Source organism: Anomaloglossus baeobatrachus, chromosome 5 (genome assembly GCF_048569485.1).
Source record: "Anomaloglossus baeobatrachus isolate aAnoBae1 chromosome 5, aAnoBae1.hap1, whole genome shotgun sequence".
Taxonomy (NCBI): domain Eukaryota; kingdom Metazoa; phylum Chordata; class Amphibia; order Anura; family Aromobatidae; genus Anomaloglossus; species Anomaloglossus baeobatrachus.
In genome coordinates, this window is record NC_134357.1 from 565,628,941 (window position 1) to 565,649,777 (window position 20,837).

A 20,837-nucleotide genomic window follows, 5' to 3' on the forward strand; every position below is an offset into this window, starting at 1 on the left:
TGTACCGGACTGTTGATTTTGCTACTCCAAGCATGTCTGCTATCTCTCTGATGGATTTTTTCTTTTTTTTCAGCCTCAGGATGTTCTGCTTCACCTCAATTGAGAGTTCCTTAGACCGCATATTGTCTGGTCACAGCAACAGCTTCCAAATGCAAAACCACACACCTGTAATCAACCCCAGACCTTTTAACTACTTCATTGATTACAAGTTAACGAGGGAGACGCCTTCAGAGTTAATTGCAGCCCTTAGAGTCCCTTGTCCAATTACTTTTGGTCCCTTGAAAAAGAGGAGGCTATGCATTACAGAGCTATGATTCCTAAACCCTTTCTCCGATTTGGATGTGAAAACTCTCATATTGCAGCTGGGAGTGTGCACTTTCAGCCCATATTATATATATAATTGTATTTCTGAACATGTTTTTGTAAACCGCTAAAATAACAAAACTTGTGTCACTGTCCAAATATTTCTGGACCTAACTGTACACCAGGATGAAGGACACAAATAACTGGAAGGGGCCCAGGATGGGGCACATTAGTACAGAATTGGGGGATATTACCCACATAACAGTGTCAGCAGCAGATTTCTCCCCAGAACAGTGCATCATGACTACATTTTTTGCTTCAATTTTTTTCCTATTTTCCTCTTATAAAACCTAGGTGTGTTTTATGGTCATAATAATACAGTAAGTTTATAAAGAAAATGGTACTTTCCCTGACCAATTCTTACTAAGAGCAATTGATTTTTGGATAAAACCCTTTACCACACAGAACATCATGATGCCTTCTCCCATGTGACTCATCTGACAACAGGACCTGAATAATGATAAAACATTTGCCAAATTCCGAATGCAAGAATGCCTCCTCTACTGTGTGGGTTTTCTCATGGTCGACAAGACTTGATTTACCAGTTAAACATTTCAAATATTCACAACATCAAAAAGGTTCCTTCCCTGTGCAGCTTCTTTAGATGTTTAACAAGATCTGATTTCTGAGAATAACATTTTCCACATTCAGAACATAAAAATGGTTTATTCCCTGTGTGCAACTTCTCATGGTCAGCAAGATTTGATTTCCTAGTAAAACATTTACCACATTCCAGGCATGAAAATGGCTTCTCGCCTGTATGAGATCTTTGATGCACAACAAGAGCTGATTTCCATTTAAAACATTTCCCACACTGTGAACATGAAAATGGCTTCTCCTCCGTGTGATTTTTCTGATGCGAAACAAGATGTGATTGTTGAATAAAAGATTTCCCACATTCTGAACATAAAAATGGCTTCTCCCCTGTATGAATTCTTTGATGCTCAACAAGATCTGATTTCCGAATAAAACCTTTCCCACACTCTAAACATGAAAATGGTTTTTCCCCTGTGTGAGACCTTTGATGCTCAACAAGTTCTGATTTCCGAATAAAACCTTTCCCACACTCTGAACATGAAAATGGCTTCTCCCCTGTGTGAATTTTCTGATGTCTAACAAGGTCTGATTTCTGAATAAAACATTTTCCACAATCTGAACATAAAAATGGCTTCTCCCCTGTGTGAGATCTTTGATGCCCAACAAGTTCTGATTTCCGAATAAAACATTTCCCACACTCTGAACATGAAAATGGCTTTTCCCCTGTGTGAGATCTTTGATGCCAAACAAATTCTGATTTCCGAATAAAACATTTCCCACACTCTGAACATGAAAATGGTTTCTCCCCTGTGTGACATCTTTGATGCACAACAAATTCTGATTTCCAATTAAAACATTTCCCACACTCTGAACATGAAAATGGCTTCACCCCTGTGTGATTTGTCTGATGTCTAACAAGATGTGATCTCTGAGTAAAACATTTCCCACATTCTGAACATGAAAATGGCTTCTCCCCTGTGTGAGATCTTTGATGCCAAACAAGAACTGATTTCCGAATAAAACATTTTCCACACTCTGAACATAAAAATGGCTTCTCCCCTGTGTGAGTTCTTTGATGCTCAACAAGTTCTGATTTCCGAATAAAACATTTTGCACATTCTGAACATGAAAATGGCTTCTCCCCTGTGTGAGATCTTTGATGCCAAACAAGATCTGATTTCCGAATAAAACATTTCCCACACTCTGAACATGAAAATGGCTTCTCCCCTGTGTGAGATCTTTGATGCTCTACAAGTTCTGATTTCCGAATAAAACATTTCCCACATTCTGAACATGAAAATGGCTTCTCCCCTGTGTGAGTTTTCTGATGTCTAACAAGGTCTGATTTTTGAATAAAACATTTCCCACACTCTGAACATGAAAATGGATTCTCCCCTGTGTGAATTTTCTGATGTCTAACAAAGTCTGATTTTTGAATAAAACATTTCCCACACTCTGTACATGAAAATGGATTCTTCCCTGTGTGATTTTTTTGATGGTTAGTAAGGGTTATTTTCCAAGTAAAATATTTTCCACATTCTGGGCATGAAAATGGCTTCTCCCCAGTGTGAGTCTTTTCATGGATATTAAGATGTGATTTCTGAGGAAAACATGTCCCACATCCAGAACATGAATATTCCGTCTCTGTGTCAGTGTTTTGGTGTTCAATAAGATTTGATTCATGAATAAAACATTTCCCATATTCTGAGCATGAAAATGGTTTCTCCCTTGTAGGAGCAGCTTCATGTTCTACATCCCTTCTGTAACTTTTATTTTGCTTACAATTCTGTGATAAATCGGAATTTTGGACTTGTTTGAAAAGATCAGATGTTAAAGCTTTCCAAGAAGGAAGAACTGGATGTATATCTTGGACAACAGAATGCTCTTCATATGTATCATGTGTGATACTTTCATCATCTTTTATAAATTCTGAAGATATTAGATTTCCATCTGAACTCCCAATACAGTCATCTGCTAAAAACAAACACAATGTAATTATTTTATAATATTATCTTGAAAGTACATTTATTTTTTTTAAACCATAACATCAGAAATTAAATTAGGAAAAAAATGTATTCTGAATATGTTGTCCAATTTTGACATCTAAAAGGGGGCATTACACGCAGCGACATCAATAGAGATGTCGCTTGTGAAAGCACCCGCCCCCGTCGTTTGTGCTTCATGGGCAAATCGCTGCCCATGGCGCACAATATCGCTAGTACCCGTTAGGCTATGTGCGCACGTTGCGTAAATTCATGCAGTTACGCTGCGCTTTGCAGCGCAGCGTAACTGCATGCGTCCTGCGTCCCCTGCACAGTCTATGGAGATTGTGCAGGGGCCGTGCGCACGTGGCGTCTCAGAGCGCAGCGCTTCGGCTACTGCCGAAGCGCTGCGCAAAAAGAAGTGACATGTCACTTCTTCCGTGCGCTTTGCCGGCAGCTCCTGCTCTGTCTATGGCAGGAGCTGCAGGCAGAGCGCACGTTCTCGCCGGCACCATGCGCTTCAGAACGGAGCTTTTCAGCTGCGCTCTGAAGCGCACCTTTTCGGTGCTGGGCTAGTACGCAACGTGCGCACATACCCTTACATATACTTACCTTCCTAGCGACGTCGCTGTGGCCGGTGAACAGCCTCTTTTCTAAGGGGGGCGGTTCATGCGGCATCACAGTGACGTCAAAACAGCAGGCGTCTAATAGAAGCGGAGGGGCGGAATGCAGCCGCATGAAAGTCACGCTCACCTCGTTGCCGGAGGACGCAGATATGGTGTTGTTCGGCGTTCCTGGGGTGTCACACATAGCGATGTGTGCTGCCTCATGAACAACCTGCATCCTGAAACAGCAACGACATTTAGAAAATGAACGACGTGTCAACGATCAGCGATTAGGTGAATATTTCTGATTGTTAGCGGTCGCTCGTACGTGTCACACGCAACGATGTCGCTAACGAGGCCAGATGTGCATCACAAATTCAGTGACCCCCAACGACATCTCATTAGCGATGTCGTTGCGTGTAACGGGGGCTTTAGAATTACATCTTCGTTACTTCGGATCTCCCATTCCTAGCACCAGTTCTCTGGAATGTGCTACAGTAAATAATCTGATTGTCACAATGTGACTGCAGGATAATGAGGGACAGGGTGCTCCTATACAATCCCTCATGCTAGGGCACCATAAGCTATTCCTAACCTCTGGACTACCCGTGAAGATGGACATGTCTGAGTCCCATGCCTTATTATTCTCCTGACCAGATCCAATCTGTTATCCCCCCGGGGAAGGAAGGGGCAGGAGTATGATGGAAACACAGATTAAGACAGACGGGACACATTGAAAACTCACAGAAATAAACAGTGAGAGACTAAGGCGAAAAGCAAGAGCAGGAAGGCAGCAACAAAAAGACAACAAGGGTTAACACCACAACAGCTCACAGCAATAATGCACAACAACCTGTAAGTCTGGATCACAACACCTGACCAGACCAGTATAGGTAAACTATAGCTGGCATTAATGAAATAGTCCAGCCAGCATATACAGAAGGGGAGCGAACAATACTTTCTCCTCTACAACATGCGATCAGATATTGTCAAAAAGGTCCTTAAGCAGTCCTATATTAGCCATATGAACACTGAGGCCGCTAGAAGAATGGGGGCCATGTGAAATTGCTCAGTTTGCTCTCCATTTCCCCTAATGCCAGTCCTGCATGCCAGCCTGTTTTCTGTTCAGTTCATTTAGACTCCTGTAATTAAGAGATCTTTGGTTACATCATGTCAAATTATTTTGCAGTCATCAAAAGTCCTTAAACAATCAACCTTAGAATACAACTGATGGGGTACCTAAGAGAGTGGAGTTCCTGAGAGATTGCGCAATTTGACTCCTCCCAACGCTGGCCCTGACTGTAACTAGGGCTTATTGTTGAAGTAGGGCTTATATTTGAAGCATTCTCCAAAAATCCCATAAAAGCATGCTAGGGCTTATTTTTGGTGTAGGACATATTTTTGGGGAAACAGGGTATTCATGAACCGTCTGCAGGTCTAGTTGCCTTCATTACGACATAGAGAAGACACTAGAAACAAACAGCAGAAGAAGCAGAAGAAAAGAAAATACAGCTGAAAAAAACCCAGAGCAGAAAACCTAGAATGTAAACACAAAATTAGTGCAGAAAGTACATGAGTAGATATCTCTTACTGGATGTGGCTGGAGGAAACACATCCTGAGGAACATCGGGACCTTCTTGTTTGCAGTCCTGTAGGAGAGGAGGACGGGGACATCTCTCTGGTGTTGTCCTCTTACTGGATAGAACTGGAGGAGACACATACAGGGACTGAATTAATTCCTTACATACAGATAATTATAGGCCGTGTGTATTTAGTCCTGTGTATTACTTGCTGATGTGAGGGGCTGGGGAACCTCCATCATGACGTCCTTGTACAGATCTTTGTGTCCTTCTAAATACTCCCACTCCTCCATGGAGAAATAGACGGTGACGTCCTGACACCTTATAGGAACCTGACACATACAATGACACCGTCACCCCCCGATCCCTTCATAGCGTTACTGTATAATGTCCCAGCATTCCCAGCAGTGTCACCTCTCCAGTCAGCAGCTCAATCATCTTGTAGGTGAGTTCTAGGATCTTCTGGTCATTGATGTCCTCATGTATCGGGGGGTGAGGTGGAGGCCCCGTGATTGGGCTCAGGGGTCTTCCCCATCCCTCAGACACGGGGGCCTGACAGCGCTCACTAGAGGTCTTCTTCACTACTGTGTAATCCTGGACATGGAGAGAGACAGTAATTAATCTCACTACAGACATTTCCAGAGTCCTCACCTCTCCAGTTCTGTGCATCTGTTATTCCCATAGATAAGAATGATGTAGAATGATGTAATGTGACGTCATCAGAATCTCTCACCTCTCCAGTAAGCCGGAAGAGGATCTCTAGGGTGAGGTGTAATATCCTCTCCGCCATCTTGTCTCTGTCCATACTCATCTTTTATGAGTCAATCGGGAGAATTCTCCTATATAGAAGAGCTCCACTGAAAGAATCTGATATTATAAGGACCTGAAAGGGAAAAAGATGAGCCAATATGTAAAATACTGCAGATAATAAGAGAGGTAAGATATCACTTGGGTAGGGAAAATTTTTCAACATGAAACGTGCTATGTAAGTAGTAAAACCCACCGATAAAAGCAGCACCTTATTTTTAAATCAATATAAATACAATGAAAAGGAATCAATTATCCATATTGCACCTAGAATGGTATCAATGAAAATATTGGCTCATCAATCAAAAAACAAGTCCTCACTCAACTCTATGCAAAAGAATAATGTTACCGGTGTCGGAAAATGGGGACACAAACTGATTTTTTTTTTTTTACAAAAGTGATTTTATTCACCACTAGAGATGAGCGAACCTAAAGTTCAGTGTTCGGTACGAACTCAGACTTTTCAAAGAGAGTGCAGAGATCGGATGCCTTACTTATGGAGACCACTATCGCGAGCATTGCTGTGTTCGGGTACACTCGGTGCTCAGCCCGGTGTGAGCCGTTTGCAATGTTTGATCTGCTCACACTGGGGGTAACAATAGCCCACTCTCCCCCGGAAGTGATGTGTTTATGGCTGTATGTGGGAGGAGACGCGAACTGCCCAGAACCGATCTTTAAAAAAGTTCAGCTGGATCAGCAAAAGCCGAACTTTCGCTCATCTATAGCCACCACTTAATAATAAAATGTGGAAGTCTGATATTGTTGTAATCACACTGACCTGGAGAATCACGCTGACCGGTCACTTTCAACACAAAATGAAGGTAGTAAAAACAACACTAAAAAAAAACAATGGTGGATTTTTTTTCCACCATTTCACTGTACTTTGAATTTTTACTTAATTTCCAGCACATTTTATGGTAAAATGAAAAACTATGAGTTATCTGAAAGAAAAAAAAAAAATCCGTCATACTTTGGCAAAAGTACACTTTCAAAAAGTGAGGTGCTGATGAGCCAGCCCTCAGAATAAAAGGGATATTTTACAGTTAAGTACATGATTTGGGAGGGAAACAAACAAATAAATACCGTAAATAAATAAACAAATATATCTATAATTTATGTTTTCGTAAATGACTGCATGGTTAGGAGAGTGCAGCTAATATCCTTCCTGCAATACGGCAATTATGACACAAAAATAAAAGCAATTGCTCCCGGAATAAAAGTAGGAAAATATGAAAGAGCAAAAACAAAAAAATTCCCAGTTTTTTAGTTAAAGGGAAGGTGTCGCGTTTTTTTAATTTGTATTAATAATAGTGATTATGAAGTCAAGTTTTTCTTAATACAAAATTAAACTCACTGTTTATTTAGTTTTATTTAATTCTAGTTTTACTGAAGCACTGGGGGCTGCAATGTTGGATTTGCTGTGAATAATGACAGTTACTCACCTCCTTTATGGCAACCCCCAGGGCATAGAGGACAGTGGTCGGGCTCCGACCTTTTACTTAATACAGGACAGCTCACTGCTGTGACCTGGACGTGCCCCCTGGGCTGTCCAGATCACAGCAGAGGGAGGAGATTGGCGCCATCTTTGTGCAGCTCACAGCGTATGCTGTGTGCTGCACTTTCCCATGTCACCTGTTCAGCCTGTGTGAGTACCGGCGCCCCTCTCCCCGCCTGCCCTCCCCCGCCGCTGCTACCGTTTCCAATGACACCCCCCGCGCAGCCGCTACCCCTTTGCTCTTTGCCTCAGCCGCAGTGGGCGTGCATGCAGAGCATTGCGTGCGGGCATGCATGCATGCAGAACATTGTGTTTGGGCGTGCTTGCAGAGCATCGCATGCGGGCATGCATGCAGAACATTTTGTGCGGACGTGCATGCATGCATGCAGAACATGGCATGCATGCAGAGCACTGCGTGCGGGCGCGCATGCACACAGAACATTGCATGCATGCAGAGTATTGCATGCGTGCATGTAGAGCATTGCGGGCATGCATGCAGAGCATTGTGTTTGTGCGTGTGTGTGTGGCAGAGCATTGCGGGCGTGCGTGTGGCAGAGCATTGTGTGTGTGCGTGTGATAAAGCATTGCAGGTGTCCACGTGGCAGAGCATTGTGTGTGCGTGTGTGGCAGAGCATTGCGTGCGTGCATACATACAGAACATTGCGAGCATGAAGAACATTGTGTGCGGGCGTGCATGCATGTAGAAAATTGAGTGCGGCAATGCGTGCATGCAGAGCATTGCGTGCGGGCATGCATGCATGCAGAACATTTCTGCGTGATACAGTCTGCTGAACCGTGTATCTAATCCTCTCCTATGTGATACTGTCTGCTGAGCCGTGTATCTAATCTTCTCCTGTGTGATACTGCCTGCTGAACTGTATCTAATCCTATCCTGTGTGTTAATGTCTCTAGACATTTGTGGTCACCAGAAAAATGGCTCCGCACTGTGTCCCTATACTTCACCTCCCTTATCATTTTGGAAACACCCAGATTGGGAGGTGGGGGTGACATCACACACAGGAGAGCAGATTCTGCCCACTATTACTGCAGCTGTAATGTGAGCTAGTTCTATAGTAGGATTTCAGCAGCTGCTCCCCCTAGTGTTTAAGAGTGGAAAATATCAAACTTTTAATTTTTTTTTTCATATTTTGCTCAATTAAAAACAAATAATAATATTTAAACAAAACATTAAAACAATAATACTGTAAATTTTTTCAGTTATTGAATTTTTTTTTTGGACACCTTCCCTTTAAGAACAGATGAATGGAATTAGGATTCGATGTACAGTGGAACCTCGCATAACGAGTAAACCAGTTAACGAGAATTTCGCTTAACAAGCAAAGCTTTCTGTAAATTTGTAACTCGGTTTACGAGAAAGCTTTGCTGTACGAGCAAAATACTCACCGCACACACTTCCGGTTCCGTACATCCACCGCGCTCTAACCCACACTTGCAGTCCACCCAAACAAGCACGCACAAAACAAACACAAACACACACACGCACACATACAGTATTATGCTCACCTTACCTTCCATTCCACCGCTGGCCTCATGGTTCTTGTAGTCCGCCGGTACATCGCAACGTCCTCGCGGCGAACTACAAGACCCAGGAGGCCAGCGATTGAACGGAAGGTAAGGTGAGCATAATGTGTGTACCTTCAGTTCCATCGCCGGTCTCCTGGGTCCTGTAGTTCGCCGGTATAGGCTGTGCATCGGCAACCATAGCGACGAAGCAGGAACTTCCTCTGTCACCGCTACTCAAAGGCAGCGCGCTGGCCAATCAGAGGCAAGCAACTCCTGCCTTTGACGTCAGCACTCTGGCAGCGGAAGTTCCTTTCTCGTCGTTATGGTAACCCGATACACAGCCCGTACCAGCGAACAACAAGTCCCAGGAGACCGGCAATGGAGCGGAAGGTAAGGTGAGCATAATATGTGCGTGTGCGTTTGTGTGTGTTTGTGTGAGTTTGTGTGTGTTTGTACGTGTTTGTGTGTGTTTGTGCATGTGTGGAATGACACAATAGGGGACCAGGATGGGACCTTTAACAAGTTGTGGAACAAATTGTCTGCATTGCAATGATTTCCTATGGGAAATCTTGCTTTGCCGAACGAGTAACTTGGTTAACAAGCACACTCCCAGAACGGATTGTTCTCGTTAACCAAGGTTCCACTGTATTCTTGTTTCTATCAGAAGCAGAGGGGTCCAGAATTGATTCATATGGAGCCTGTGCGATTTCCTTCTGTTGTTTAATTTAAGAATAAAAGATAAAGTTCACATGGCTCCTGTTCAGCACCGTTAGACTACTGACCTGGCCTCTGCATCAGGGTCCTGCGGAACAGTTAGCTCATCTCGACTGTAGTCATCCGGCACAGTGAGCGGGCTTGAACGGAAATCAAATCACGGAGACAAGTGCGACCATAGCGGGGTCTATCTTATACAAGAGTCACAGAGCTAAAAACATGGTGGATGGACCTCTGCACTCGCTGACGTGCACAATTTACCACCCATTTCTTGTGTGAAGGCAACAAAATAGTGAAAATTAACCCAATTACAAAATGTGTCCACATCATTTTTGTAGCTTAGGAGTGAAATACAATTCTGTAAATAAAAAAGTTTAGGTATTCTTAACTGGTTTCGGACTGCTCATGGGTTTTAAAGGGAACCTGTCACCAAGTTTTTCACCTATAAACTGCAGCCATCATCAGTAAGTCCTTATATACAGCATTGTAGAATATTGTATATAAAAGCCCAGGCCGCTGTGTATAACGTAAAAAACACCTTTATTATACTCTCCTAGGGGGCGGTCTGGTCCGATGTGCGTCGCTGGTCTCGGGTGTCACGCCTCCTCCATCTTGTGCAATCGCCATTCCCCTTCATAGCTACGTATGGATGACATCCTACGTTATCCACACAGAGGCCTCTATTGTGCTGCTGCGCACTCACACATTTTCCTGCCCTGCCGAGGACAGAACAAAGTACTGTAATGTGCTGACACAAGGAAAGGTCAAAGACCGCCCACGCATCCCCATTTTAATACTTTGATCCGCTCTAAGCAGGGCAAAATGGAGGCCTCTGTGTTGATAACGTAGGATGCGTCATCCACACAGACCTATGTATCCACACCACTAAGTATACCGCGCTCTCAGCACAGACTGACAGCAGGTTCTAATGCTGAGCGGTTGTCAGTCAGTGCGGGGGGTCAGGGTATATATGTGGTAAAAACGAATATTTAATTCCTGGATTTTCCCACTGGTATCATCCGATCACATCAGAAAAACACGATGCTGAAGTTGGTTTCATATTCATCCAGTTTCTTATTCGGGGCTGAAGATGGTTTCTTACTTGGATTTTTCTTTCTGTTTTTCTTTTTACAGGTTTAACAGCCAACATAAAAAAAAAATCACAATAATAAAGTACAATGCAGTGCGGAGTCATTTAATCCTTTCCATAACGCCCTTTGATGCCCATTTTTGTGCCATATTTATCATTTTTGCAGCTGCTTTTCAGTGTATTTACATCCATCCTCCGCACTGCAGTGTATTTCATTGTTATCATTTTTTATCTTTGCTGATAAAATCATGTAAAAGAAAACAGAATAAAAAATTGACGAATAAGAGACTGACTTGAACCTCATCATAAAAGCAAACAAAGACGACGACAGGAACATGAAAATAAAGCTGAGAAAATCATGGAAAAAGATGCAAAATTTACTGGAAAATCCTAACAAGAAAAAATATTTTCACAGATCTTTATACTGAACTAGCGGTAGTACCCAGGATAGTAACTAAGCGTCTCTCTGTCTCTCCCACTCTGTCTGTCTGTCTGGCTCTGACTGTCTCCAGGGCTGTGGAGTCGGAGTCGGAGTCGTGGAGTCGGAGTCGGAGTCGGAGCTCATTTTGGTGGAGTCGGAGTCGGAGTCGGTATAAAATGCACCGACTCCGACTCCTAAAATATATAATAAATTGGGGACAGGAGTGCAATGCAGAATGTGCTGAATATTTTACTAAATAACAACATTTAGTATAATGCTTATATTTAAGTGAAAAATTTATTGTAGTACAATGTGAACATCAGACATTTAATTGTTTTTATGATACAATAATCAAGATATTTGGATAGAACATAAAATATTTATTGGAATACAACTTTAGAACACAAAAAAACTAATAAATTGTAAATATGTAATATATATAATATATATATATATATACAGTGTATATACACACACACAAGATATATATGTAATCTACTGTATATTACATAGTGTATTACATATTTACAATTTATTACAGTTTTTTGTGTTCTAAAGTTGTATTCCAATAAATATATTTTATGTTCTATCCAAATATCTTGATTATTGTATCATAAAAATTATTAAATGTCTGATGTTCACATACACATATTCATGTACTACAATAAATTTTTCACCTAACTATAAGCAATATATGTAGGAGTCGGAGTCGGAGCCGGAGTCGGAGCCGGAGTCGGAGTCGGTGCAAGAGAATTTGAGGAGTCGGAGTCGGAGTCGGAGTCGAAGGTTTGGCTTACCGACTCCACAGCCCTGACTGTCTCTCTGCCTGTCTTTATCTCTCTGCCTCTGTCTCTATGTCTCTCTGTTTGTCTGTCTCTGTCTGTTTCTCAGTCTGTCTATCTTTGTTTCTCTGTGTCTCCGTCTCTGCATCAGTCGCTGTGCATCTCTATGTCTGTCTCTGTGTGTCGGTCTCTACTGATATCATATTACCTCACACATAAGCTTCTTATAATAAGAATGTCCTTTGTTCCCTATAGCAACCAATCAGCTCCTATTAATGACCTGCAGCTTTCAGCTCCATTGACTTGGTTTTTTGTCGAATAACCGTAAAGCGCGGGGTTAAATTTTCCCCTCAAAACATAATCTATGTCGTTCCCTGGGTCACATGAGGCGGCTGTGCAAAATTTTGTTGTGATTGTAAATGCGACGGTGCGTATTCCTTTAGCGGACATACATACACACATTCACATACACACACACACATATACATACACACACATATACGTACACACACATGTCGCGGGCGGAGGAGGAGACGCTGCGCTCTCCCACTGCTCGGGTCCGGCTGCCGCGGCTGCTGCGGCCTGCTGCTGCTCAGTGTCTCGAGCGATGGGCCGGATCCCGGGGACTCTAGCGACGCTCCTCGCCCGTGAGTGAAAGGGGATTTTTGGGTGTGGGGATTGGTTATTGTCCGTGACGCCACACACGGTTGTGGTGATTTGCTGACACCACCGCTGCTCTGTATGGGGATCCCGGGAAGGATGGTATGGAGCAGCCAGTTGTTGTGTTGCCCCTCCGTGGGAAGGGGTTGGTGATCCCGGGGCCCAGTGATTAGGTGGGTGATGCAGGGCTTGGTGGGCGCAGGGACGCGGGGGCAGCGCTGTGCCTTGCGGCACTGTGGTACTCACTCAGCCTGAGACGTTGACACAGTTTTCGGTAAAACACACGGCTGGAAAGACGGTTCCCACGGACGGCTGCACTTGCTTTCCCCAGTACGTGACGGTCCCTCTGTCCTGCACCTAAGTTGATGATGGTTGCGATGGGTTCCCACCGGTAACCCGCTCCCCGGCTTGGATATTGGCCGGAGGAGCCCTACTTTGCCCGCAGGCGCTGGCCCTGAGAAACTGGTGCCCTGGCGGTGGCGGTGTCTCTCCGTTACGGTTGGACTGTTGCCTTCAATCGGGACTTGGTTGTTTGGAGACAGACATCCCCTTCACTGACGGATTTGGCAAATTATGGCGACTCCTAGCCTTGCCGGGATCCGAAAGGCCCCTGCCCTGGTGCTGACTGTTCTTCGTATACTGCTCCAGACCGCCGGGCCACTACCCGTCCGCGGTCCTTTCAGCAACCTCCAAGCAGTCACCCCTGCGGACTATGACCGCCGTCTGCTGACCTTGCTGGCACTGTCCGGGGCACACACCCGGACCAACTTCAGGCTTTACTACTGTCACTTCAGCTTTTCTCTTTAGCTTTACTACTACTTCCTTCCACTTCACTTCACTCTCCTAAACTGTTCTGCTGTTTACTCCTTCACTTCCCTCACTCGACTCCTGGTTTTCCCGCCTCCAGGGCTGTGAACTCCTCGGTGGGCGAAGCCAACCGCCTGGCCCACCCCCTGGTGTGAACACCAGCCCCTGGAGGAAGGCAACAAGGATTTTGGTAGCTTGGGTGTTCCTAACTGGGGTGCAGGGTGTGGTGGTGTTATGACCTGTGACCCCTGGCTTGCCCAGGGCGTCACACACATATACATACACACAGGGTCGTATTTGCCACTAGGCACCCGTGGTCCTGTACCTGGGGCAGCGCGCTGCGGGGGGCAGCACTGTTTGGCAGCAGAAAAAAAAAATAAAATTTTATTATATCCTCTACCCCTCCGTCAAACAGTCTAATAAATCTACTGTGTTTTCGGAGGGATGGAGATGGGGGAAAAGGTGCACCTCCATTTATTTGTATCCGTGTCTTTAAGTCGCGAAAACAAATTGCAGCGCATGCACTTCCAGGGTCAGAGGTGCACGCGTGGCAATCATCTCCCTGCTCTGTGCTGATGCGTCCAATGCTGCGGACGTTACAGCAGGATGCCGAGGAGGAGAAGACCGACGCCGGAGCCAGGAGAGGAGACTCAAGGGAGCAGTAGGATGGCGGCGGGCACCAGAGCAGCAGGAGGAGGGCAGCCTACACCGGAGCAGAAGGAGGGTGGCGGCCTACACAGGAGCAACAGGAGGACAGCGGGCACCAGAGTAGGTAAGGGCTTGCAGAGCTGAAGATTCGTAGGGAAGATGTTGGTGTTGCTAATGCAGCAGACTGGGCATGTGGGGGAGGGGGTGACAGACTAATGGGGCAGACTGGGCATGTGAGGTGAGGGGGTGACAGACTAATGCGGCAAACTGGGCATGTGAGGGGAGGGGGTGACAGACTAATGAGGCAGACTGGGCATGTGAGGGGAGGGGGTGACAGATTAATGAGGCAGACTGGTTATGTGGGGGAGGGAGTGACAGACTAATGCGGCAAACTGGGCATGTGAGCGGAGGGGGTGACAGACTAATGGAGCAGACTGGGCATGTGAGGGGATGGGGAGACAGACTAATGAGGAAGACTGGGCATGTGAGGGCACGGAGTGACAGACTAATGAGGCAGACTGGGCACATGAGGGTAGGGGGTGACAGACTAATGGGGCAAACTAGGCATGTGAGGGGACAGGGACTAGGGGAAACTATATGCAACTGGGTAAGGAATTGGCTAAAAGATAGGAAACAAAGAGTAGTCATAAATGGTCTATAGTCAGCAGTGGGGTGCCGCAGGGATCTGTGCTAGGACCAATTCTTTTAAATCTCTTTATTAATGACCTTATGGATGGGATTGATAGTAAAGTGTCAGTCTTTGCTGATGACACCAAACTATGTAGGATATTAAAAACTGACCATGATAGTACAATATTACAAAAAGATCTGGATAAGATGTCAGAATGGGCAGATACTTGGCAAATGAGATTTAATGTTGATAAATGTAAAGTAATGCACCTAGGACGGAGTAATCCTATAACTGCGTATACATTAAATGGAAGTAAACTCGGGACTACAGAACAGGAGAAGGACTTGGGTATTCTCATTACAAATAAGCTGAACAGCAGCACTCAATGTCAAGCAGCAGCTGCTAAAGCAAACAGGATTCTAGGGTGTATAAAAAGAGAGATAAGATCCCGTGATCCCAACGTATTGTTACCCCTCTATAAATCACTTGTAAGGACACATCTGGAATATGGGATCCAGTTATGGGCTCCACATTTTAAAAAGGAGGCAGATTGTGGAGAAGGGGGACTTTGTGCTATAGACTGGGGATTGAGGGGGAGGGGGGGAGACTAATGCTATAGACCTGGGATTAGGGGGTCTATGACTCTAGACAGGGGTTAAAGGGGCTAATATAGGGGACTCAGTATGAAAAGTGGGATAGTGTGTGGGGACTCTCAGCATTAGGTATGAGGTAGCGTGGTGGTCTCAGTATGATGAGTGGGGCAACATGAAGGTCTCATTATGGAAAAGGGGCAGGCAGCATTGTGAGCTCATTATGGAGATGGGGGAAGCATGGGAGGTTCAGTATGGAGAGGGGCAGTGTGAGGGCTCAGTATGGAGAGGGACATTGCGAGGAGGGGGCAGCATGACGTGAAGGCAGTGTGCAGATCATAGTTCATAATTGTGGAAGGTGTAGTGGGTATAATTTATAAAGACGGCGGTCATAGTATATAAGGGGGGACAGTGTGGCATTTTAGTTTATTAGGGGACAGTGTGACGGTCATAGTACACAAGGGCGGATGGTGTGGCAGTCATAGTATATAAGTGGGGACAGTGTGGTGGGAATATTTTATAGGACAGGAGAGCGTGGAGACAATGTACGTTAAGAAGCACAGTGTGGAGTAATATTTTTTTACAGGGAGCACAGTGAGGAGCAATTATTTGTTTCAGATGCACAGCATTCGTGGTTGTTTTATTCAGGAACATTATAATGACAATGTTATTTTTCAGGGCACCATGTCGGGATGTGCTGCAGAATATGGAAGTCTGAGAAGAGGGAAGTCTGCAGAGACGAGCTGTGGGTGTGACGTCATTATGGAGTCCAGCACATGAGAAACCAGCGATCGGTGAGTGAATTATCTCAGATTACACTGCACTAACATTTACACAGGTTTAGGGGAGAAAATGACCTGAATGTGTCCTTAATGTTTGCTGAAAAATCTACTTTTATTAAATATGCAAATAAGGGCACTTCAGTGCATCGTTGGTGGGGTCTTTGCTTCGGTGCAACAAAGCCCCCTCATTTGCATATTAAAAATAGATTTTGGAGCAAATATTAAAGGGGTTGTCTGATGTAGAATGACAAGTGTGCAGTCACTCTGTGTGACTGCGGATTTGTGAATCCACCCAGTGCACTCACTGTGCGCTATGAGGATTCTCCGATGTTGCTGTGTTTTGTTTTTTTTTTGTTTTCTTTTGTAGTCTCTTGTACTCAGTATAAATAGGGTGCGGCCCCCTTCTCAGTGAGCAGGGCATTTCATCTAGTGCTTCCCATGGCTGTGTGTCCAGCTGGGACCTAGCCACTCTCAGCCTGATGTCTGTTGACACATGGTGAGGTTATGTGCCCACGGGAGCTTGCTCCTGCGGATATATCCGCAGGTTCGGCTGCAGGTTTACCACAGCAGCTCCCTGGAATCTATGTATAGCTGCGGGATTCCAGCGGAATTGTTGCGGTAAACCTGCGGACATTCATGCGATTTACCTGTGGAAGTCCTGGCCTCTAGCTCCATAGGTTCCGCAGGTAAATCCTCAGGAATAATTGACATGCAGTTATGTGCGGCTGCGGGACATCCGCAGCATATTCCGCAGCCGCACATTCCGCAGCATGAACACAGACACTCCCCATGCCCCATAGGATAACATGGGGAGTGTCTGTACTTGCTGAAACCTGCGGATTTATCTGGAAAATCCAGATAAATCCGCAGGTTTTCCGTGGCAAAATCCGCAGGAGTAAGCTCCCATGGGCACATTGCCTAATAGTAGAGAGTGTAGATAGTGTCCCAATTGGGTACACCTTGTCGCGGTGGGATAGCTTTACGCTTATTTGATCAATATAGTGTTTACTAAGTCCCCTATGTTCATTTATATGCATTATGCTTTTTTTTAGTTACATTAGGGTATATGTTTATATTATTTTCTTCTTTTTTTTTTGAGGATTCTCTGGTGTCTGCACTGGGAATCGCAGTCAAGTATGCAATATGCAGACTCTCGGCTAGAACCCGTCTAAGGGGTGCAGACTCACTCAATACAAGTGCATTAAGCAAGGCCGTATCCACTAGACGAGTTCTGACCGCAAGTCTGCATATCGCATTCTTGACCCCCATGAGTGCGCTGGGAGAATTCACAGGTCTGCAGTCATAGAGAAACTGCAGACTTGTTATTCTAGCTAGGACAACCCCTTTAAGCTAACATTTTAAATGCACCTTAAAGAGTAACTAAACTTTTGGGAGCATTTTTTGTTTTATGCCCAATAATTCTGAGCAGATTGGAGGGGAATCTGGTCCGGAGACCCCCAACCACAGCTGAAAAGTTCTTTTAGAAGAGCGTGCACAGCACAGAGCGGATCCGGTAGAAAGACATAGTCCTGTCTCCTAAGCTGTGCACTTCTAAGAGGTCTTTTGAGCAATTAATGGGGGTCTCCGAACCCAGACCCACACTAATGTGCTCAGAATTAATGGACCTAAAACACAGACGATATCTCCCAAAGGTTAAGGCATTTTTTAAATGTTTAATAGTGCTACTGCCTGCACCATCAGTACTGTGGTTCCTGTGTGGTCTGCAGTCTGATGATGGCTGGTAACAACTCCTGGTATCTCCTTACCATTGTTACAGACATACTAGGAGCTACAGTTTCATGCCAGACAATTATATGTTGGGTTGGCTTTGATTCTGGTGATGTATTCTTGAATTCAGGTTGGTTCTTGTGATGTAGAAGTTATTTGAGCTTGGTTCTGGTGATGTTGTCATGTGCAGATGGTGGTTCTGGTGATGTAGCAGTGTGCCGACGGTGGTTCTGGTGATGTAGCAGTGTGCAGATGGTTGTTCTGGTGATGTTGTCATGTGCAGATGGTGGTTCTGGTGATGTAGCTGTGACCTGAGGTTGATTCTGGTAATGTTATGGTGATTTGAGGTTGGTTCTGGTGATGTAGTCGATTAGATGTAGCAATATTTAATTTTAGACTTGATAGTAAATAGGGTTAGTGAGCCAGACTAAATATATATCTGCCACAATGAGTCCATACTTCTGATAAACGAGTTTTGAACTAAAGCCTCCATACAGTATAGACAGGTGTCCCATCATTCAGCTGGCAGTTATCTCCCTGACTGCCCCATACACTATAGACAGGTGTCCCATCATATGGCTGGCAGCTATCTCCCTGACTCTCCCATATGCTATACACAGGTGACCCATCATTCAGCTGGCAGCTATCTCCCTGACTCCCCCATACGCTGTAGACAGGTGTCCCATTATTCAGCTGGCAACTGTCTCCCTTACTCTCCCATACAATATAGACTGGTGTCCCATCATTCAGCTGTCTCTTGACTCTCACATACACTATAGACAGGTGTCCCATCATTTGGCTGGCAGCTATCTGCCAGCCAAATGATGGGACCAGGGGTCGTTCTGCCTCCTGCCACCGATCCCTACCTCACTCCTGCTCGGCGTCTGTATTCACCTTCACGTCTGGGGAGGATGGACCCACCTCTGCATCAGGAGGCGCATGTGAGACAGCTGACCCTGGGGCTATACCGAAGGCAAAGACACGTTACCAACCAGCACGTAAGGGCGCTTCAAAATCAAAGGGTAACCAGAGTAAGCTCCAGGTAATCAATCTGTCTTCGCATGTTCTTTCTGATGCACAGGTGGAGGTCCTATCTCGGGGCCCTTCCTTCTCACCAACTAATTAATTTAATTTGTTGACTGCAGTAAAAGACACCTACATTTTTGCAAGGAAACTAATTTTGAAAAAATTATACACCAAGGATTCTGCCCCCGGTCTTGAGAGTGACGCTGAATGGGAGGCTTTTCATGCTTTGCAAGGCCTACTTGACGAACCGTCTCCACGCCACCCAGGTAATTTTCCCACTCAATTACTGCCCAGATCAACTAGATTTCCCTCCTTGTCCGTCTGCCCAGCTGTCGACATCGTCACAAAATTGGTGGTAAATGGTTTGAAAAATATCAATAGGAGATGTAGATTTGACAATTTGACCAGGACCCAACGGGATGCCCTGGCCAAACTGCAATCTTGGTGGGATGTCATCAAGGCGGCGGACAAGGGGGGGAAATGTCGTGATCTGGCCATTGTCACTTTATGAAAGTGGAAAGTGAAGCTCATAGGCAGTTACGTGACCGTGACACCTATGTTAAGCTCACTCACAGCCCCCTTCAATCTTTTCTTGGACAACTGCAATTTATTCTCAATAAAGCCGTTGATAACGGCCTTAGTTACACCAAAGAATGCGACAAATTGCTTATTAAATGCCCACGTATCACTACTTTTTATCTCCTTCCTAAAATCCACAAACATGCCGCCAACCCACCAGGGCGTCCGATTGTGTCCGGCATGGATGGGTTATGAGATTCCATATGTAAATATATTGATATCCAACTTAAACCACTTGTTGAGATGCTCCCATCCTACGCCAGGGACACGACGGATGTCCTTAATAGGGTTGGTGGCATTTTTGTGGATGACGGCATCCTACTTGTTACAGCTGACATCGAAGCACTGTACACTTGCATCAGACATGATGACGGAATTGAGGTAGTGCGCTTCTTCCCGGAGATGGCTGTTCGTGGTGGCATTTTTGGTGATTTTATCTTGAAGCTGCTCCATTTTGCCCTCACACATAATTTTTTTGTGTTCAAAGACGTTTTTTACCAGCAGAAGCGTGGCACTGCAATGGGTGCAGCCTGTGCTCCGTCGTACGCCAATCTCTTCCTAGGATTCTGCGAGAGGGAGGGTTTTGGCTATGACGGGGCATCTGGCCGTGCCCAGATGCAGTGCTGGATACGCTATATTGGTGAGGTTTTATTTTTGTGGCAGGGCACTTCGGAGCAGCTCGAGAAGTTCATGTCTGAATTAAACCAGAATCCATACAACATCAAATTAACCTATCAATTCAGCTCCCAGACTATTGATTTTTTAGACATCTTAATCTATATAAGGGAGGATCGGTTGATTCCGGCTGATGTTTTTCCGCAAAACTACGGCTACAAACTCTTATTTACATGCAACATCCACTCATATGTCTTCCACATCAATGCCGTCCCAACCGGCCAATTCCTCAAGATGAGGCGTATCTGTTCTTCCGATGACAACTTTGAGATGCAGTGTGCAGTGCTGAAGGAGAGATTTAGGGAGCTTGGGTATAGCAACCAGTCCATTAAGTGCGGCTACTTGAGGGCCAAACATACACCTCGAGAACAATTGCTGTTGTACAAGAGAAAAGGGGGTTGTGACACTAACATCTGCTACATAGGAACGTATAACCATGAGTGGGAGACCATGAGGGGGGGTATTGGAGAGGCATTGGCCTGTGCTTAAATCTGACCCTGGCTTGGCCTCCGTTCTCCTAGATAAGCCCTTGATGACCGAATGCAGATCCCAAAATCTCAGGGACGTGCTTGTCAGGAGTCACTATATCCAACCACCCTCAAACTTATTTGGATCCAGTGGTCCTCCGTGGTTGTTTTCCGTGTGGACGCTGCCTCGCATGCCCGAATTCTCTTCGCAGTACCACCTTCCATTCGTCAGATGGGGCAAGATGTTACGACATTAAGCAGTACATATCTTGCTTCACTACGTATGTTGTATATTTTGCCACCTGTGCATGCTCCTTGGCCTACGTGGGAGTCACTTCACGTGA

At 45.1% G+C, this 20,837-nt stretch overlaps 1 protein-coding gene across 1 annotated transcript in view; it reads right to left on the minus strand.

The window, feature by feature from the left end:
* Nucleotides 1–356: 356 nt before the first annotated feature.
* The window catches only part of LOC142313037 (uncharacterized), a 241,709-nt gene continuing 221,228 nt past the window's right edge, over nt 357–20,837 (minus strand). The window contains exons 15-17 of the mRNA XM_075352023.1: nt 5,276–5,393; nt 5,079–5,192; nt 357–2,874 (exon numbers count right to left, since the gene is read on the minus strand). Of these exons, the coding sequence (XP_075208138.1) occupies nt 926–2,874; nt 5,079–5,192; nt 5,276–5,393 (2,181 nt within the window). The 3' untranslated portion in view covers nt 357–925. The remainder of the gene's footprint in view (nt 2,875–5,078; nt 5,193–5,275; nt 5,394–20,837) is intronic.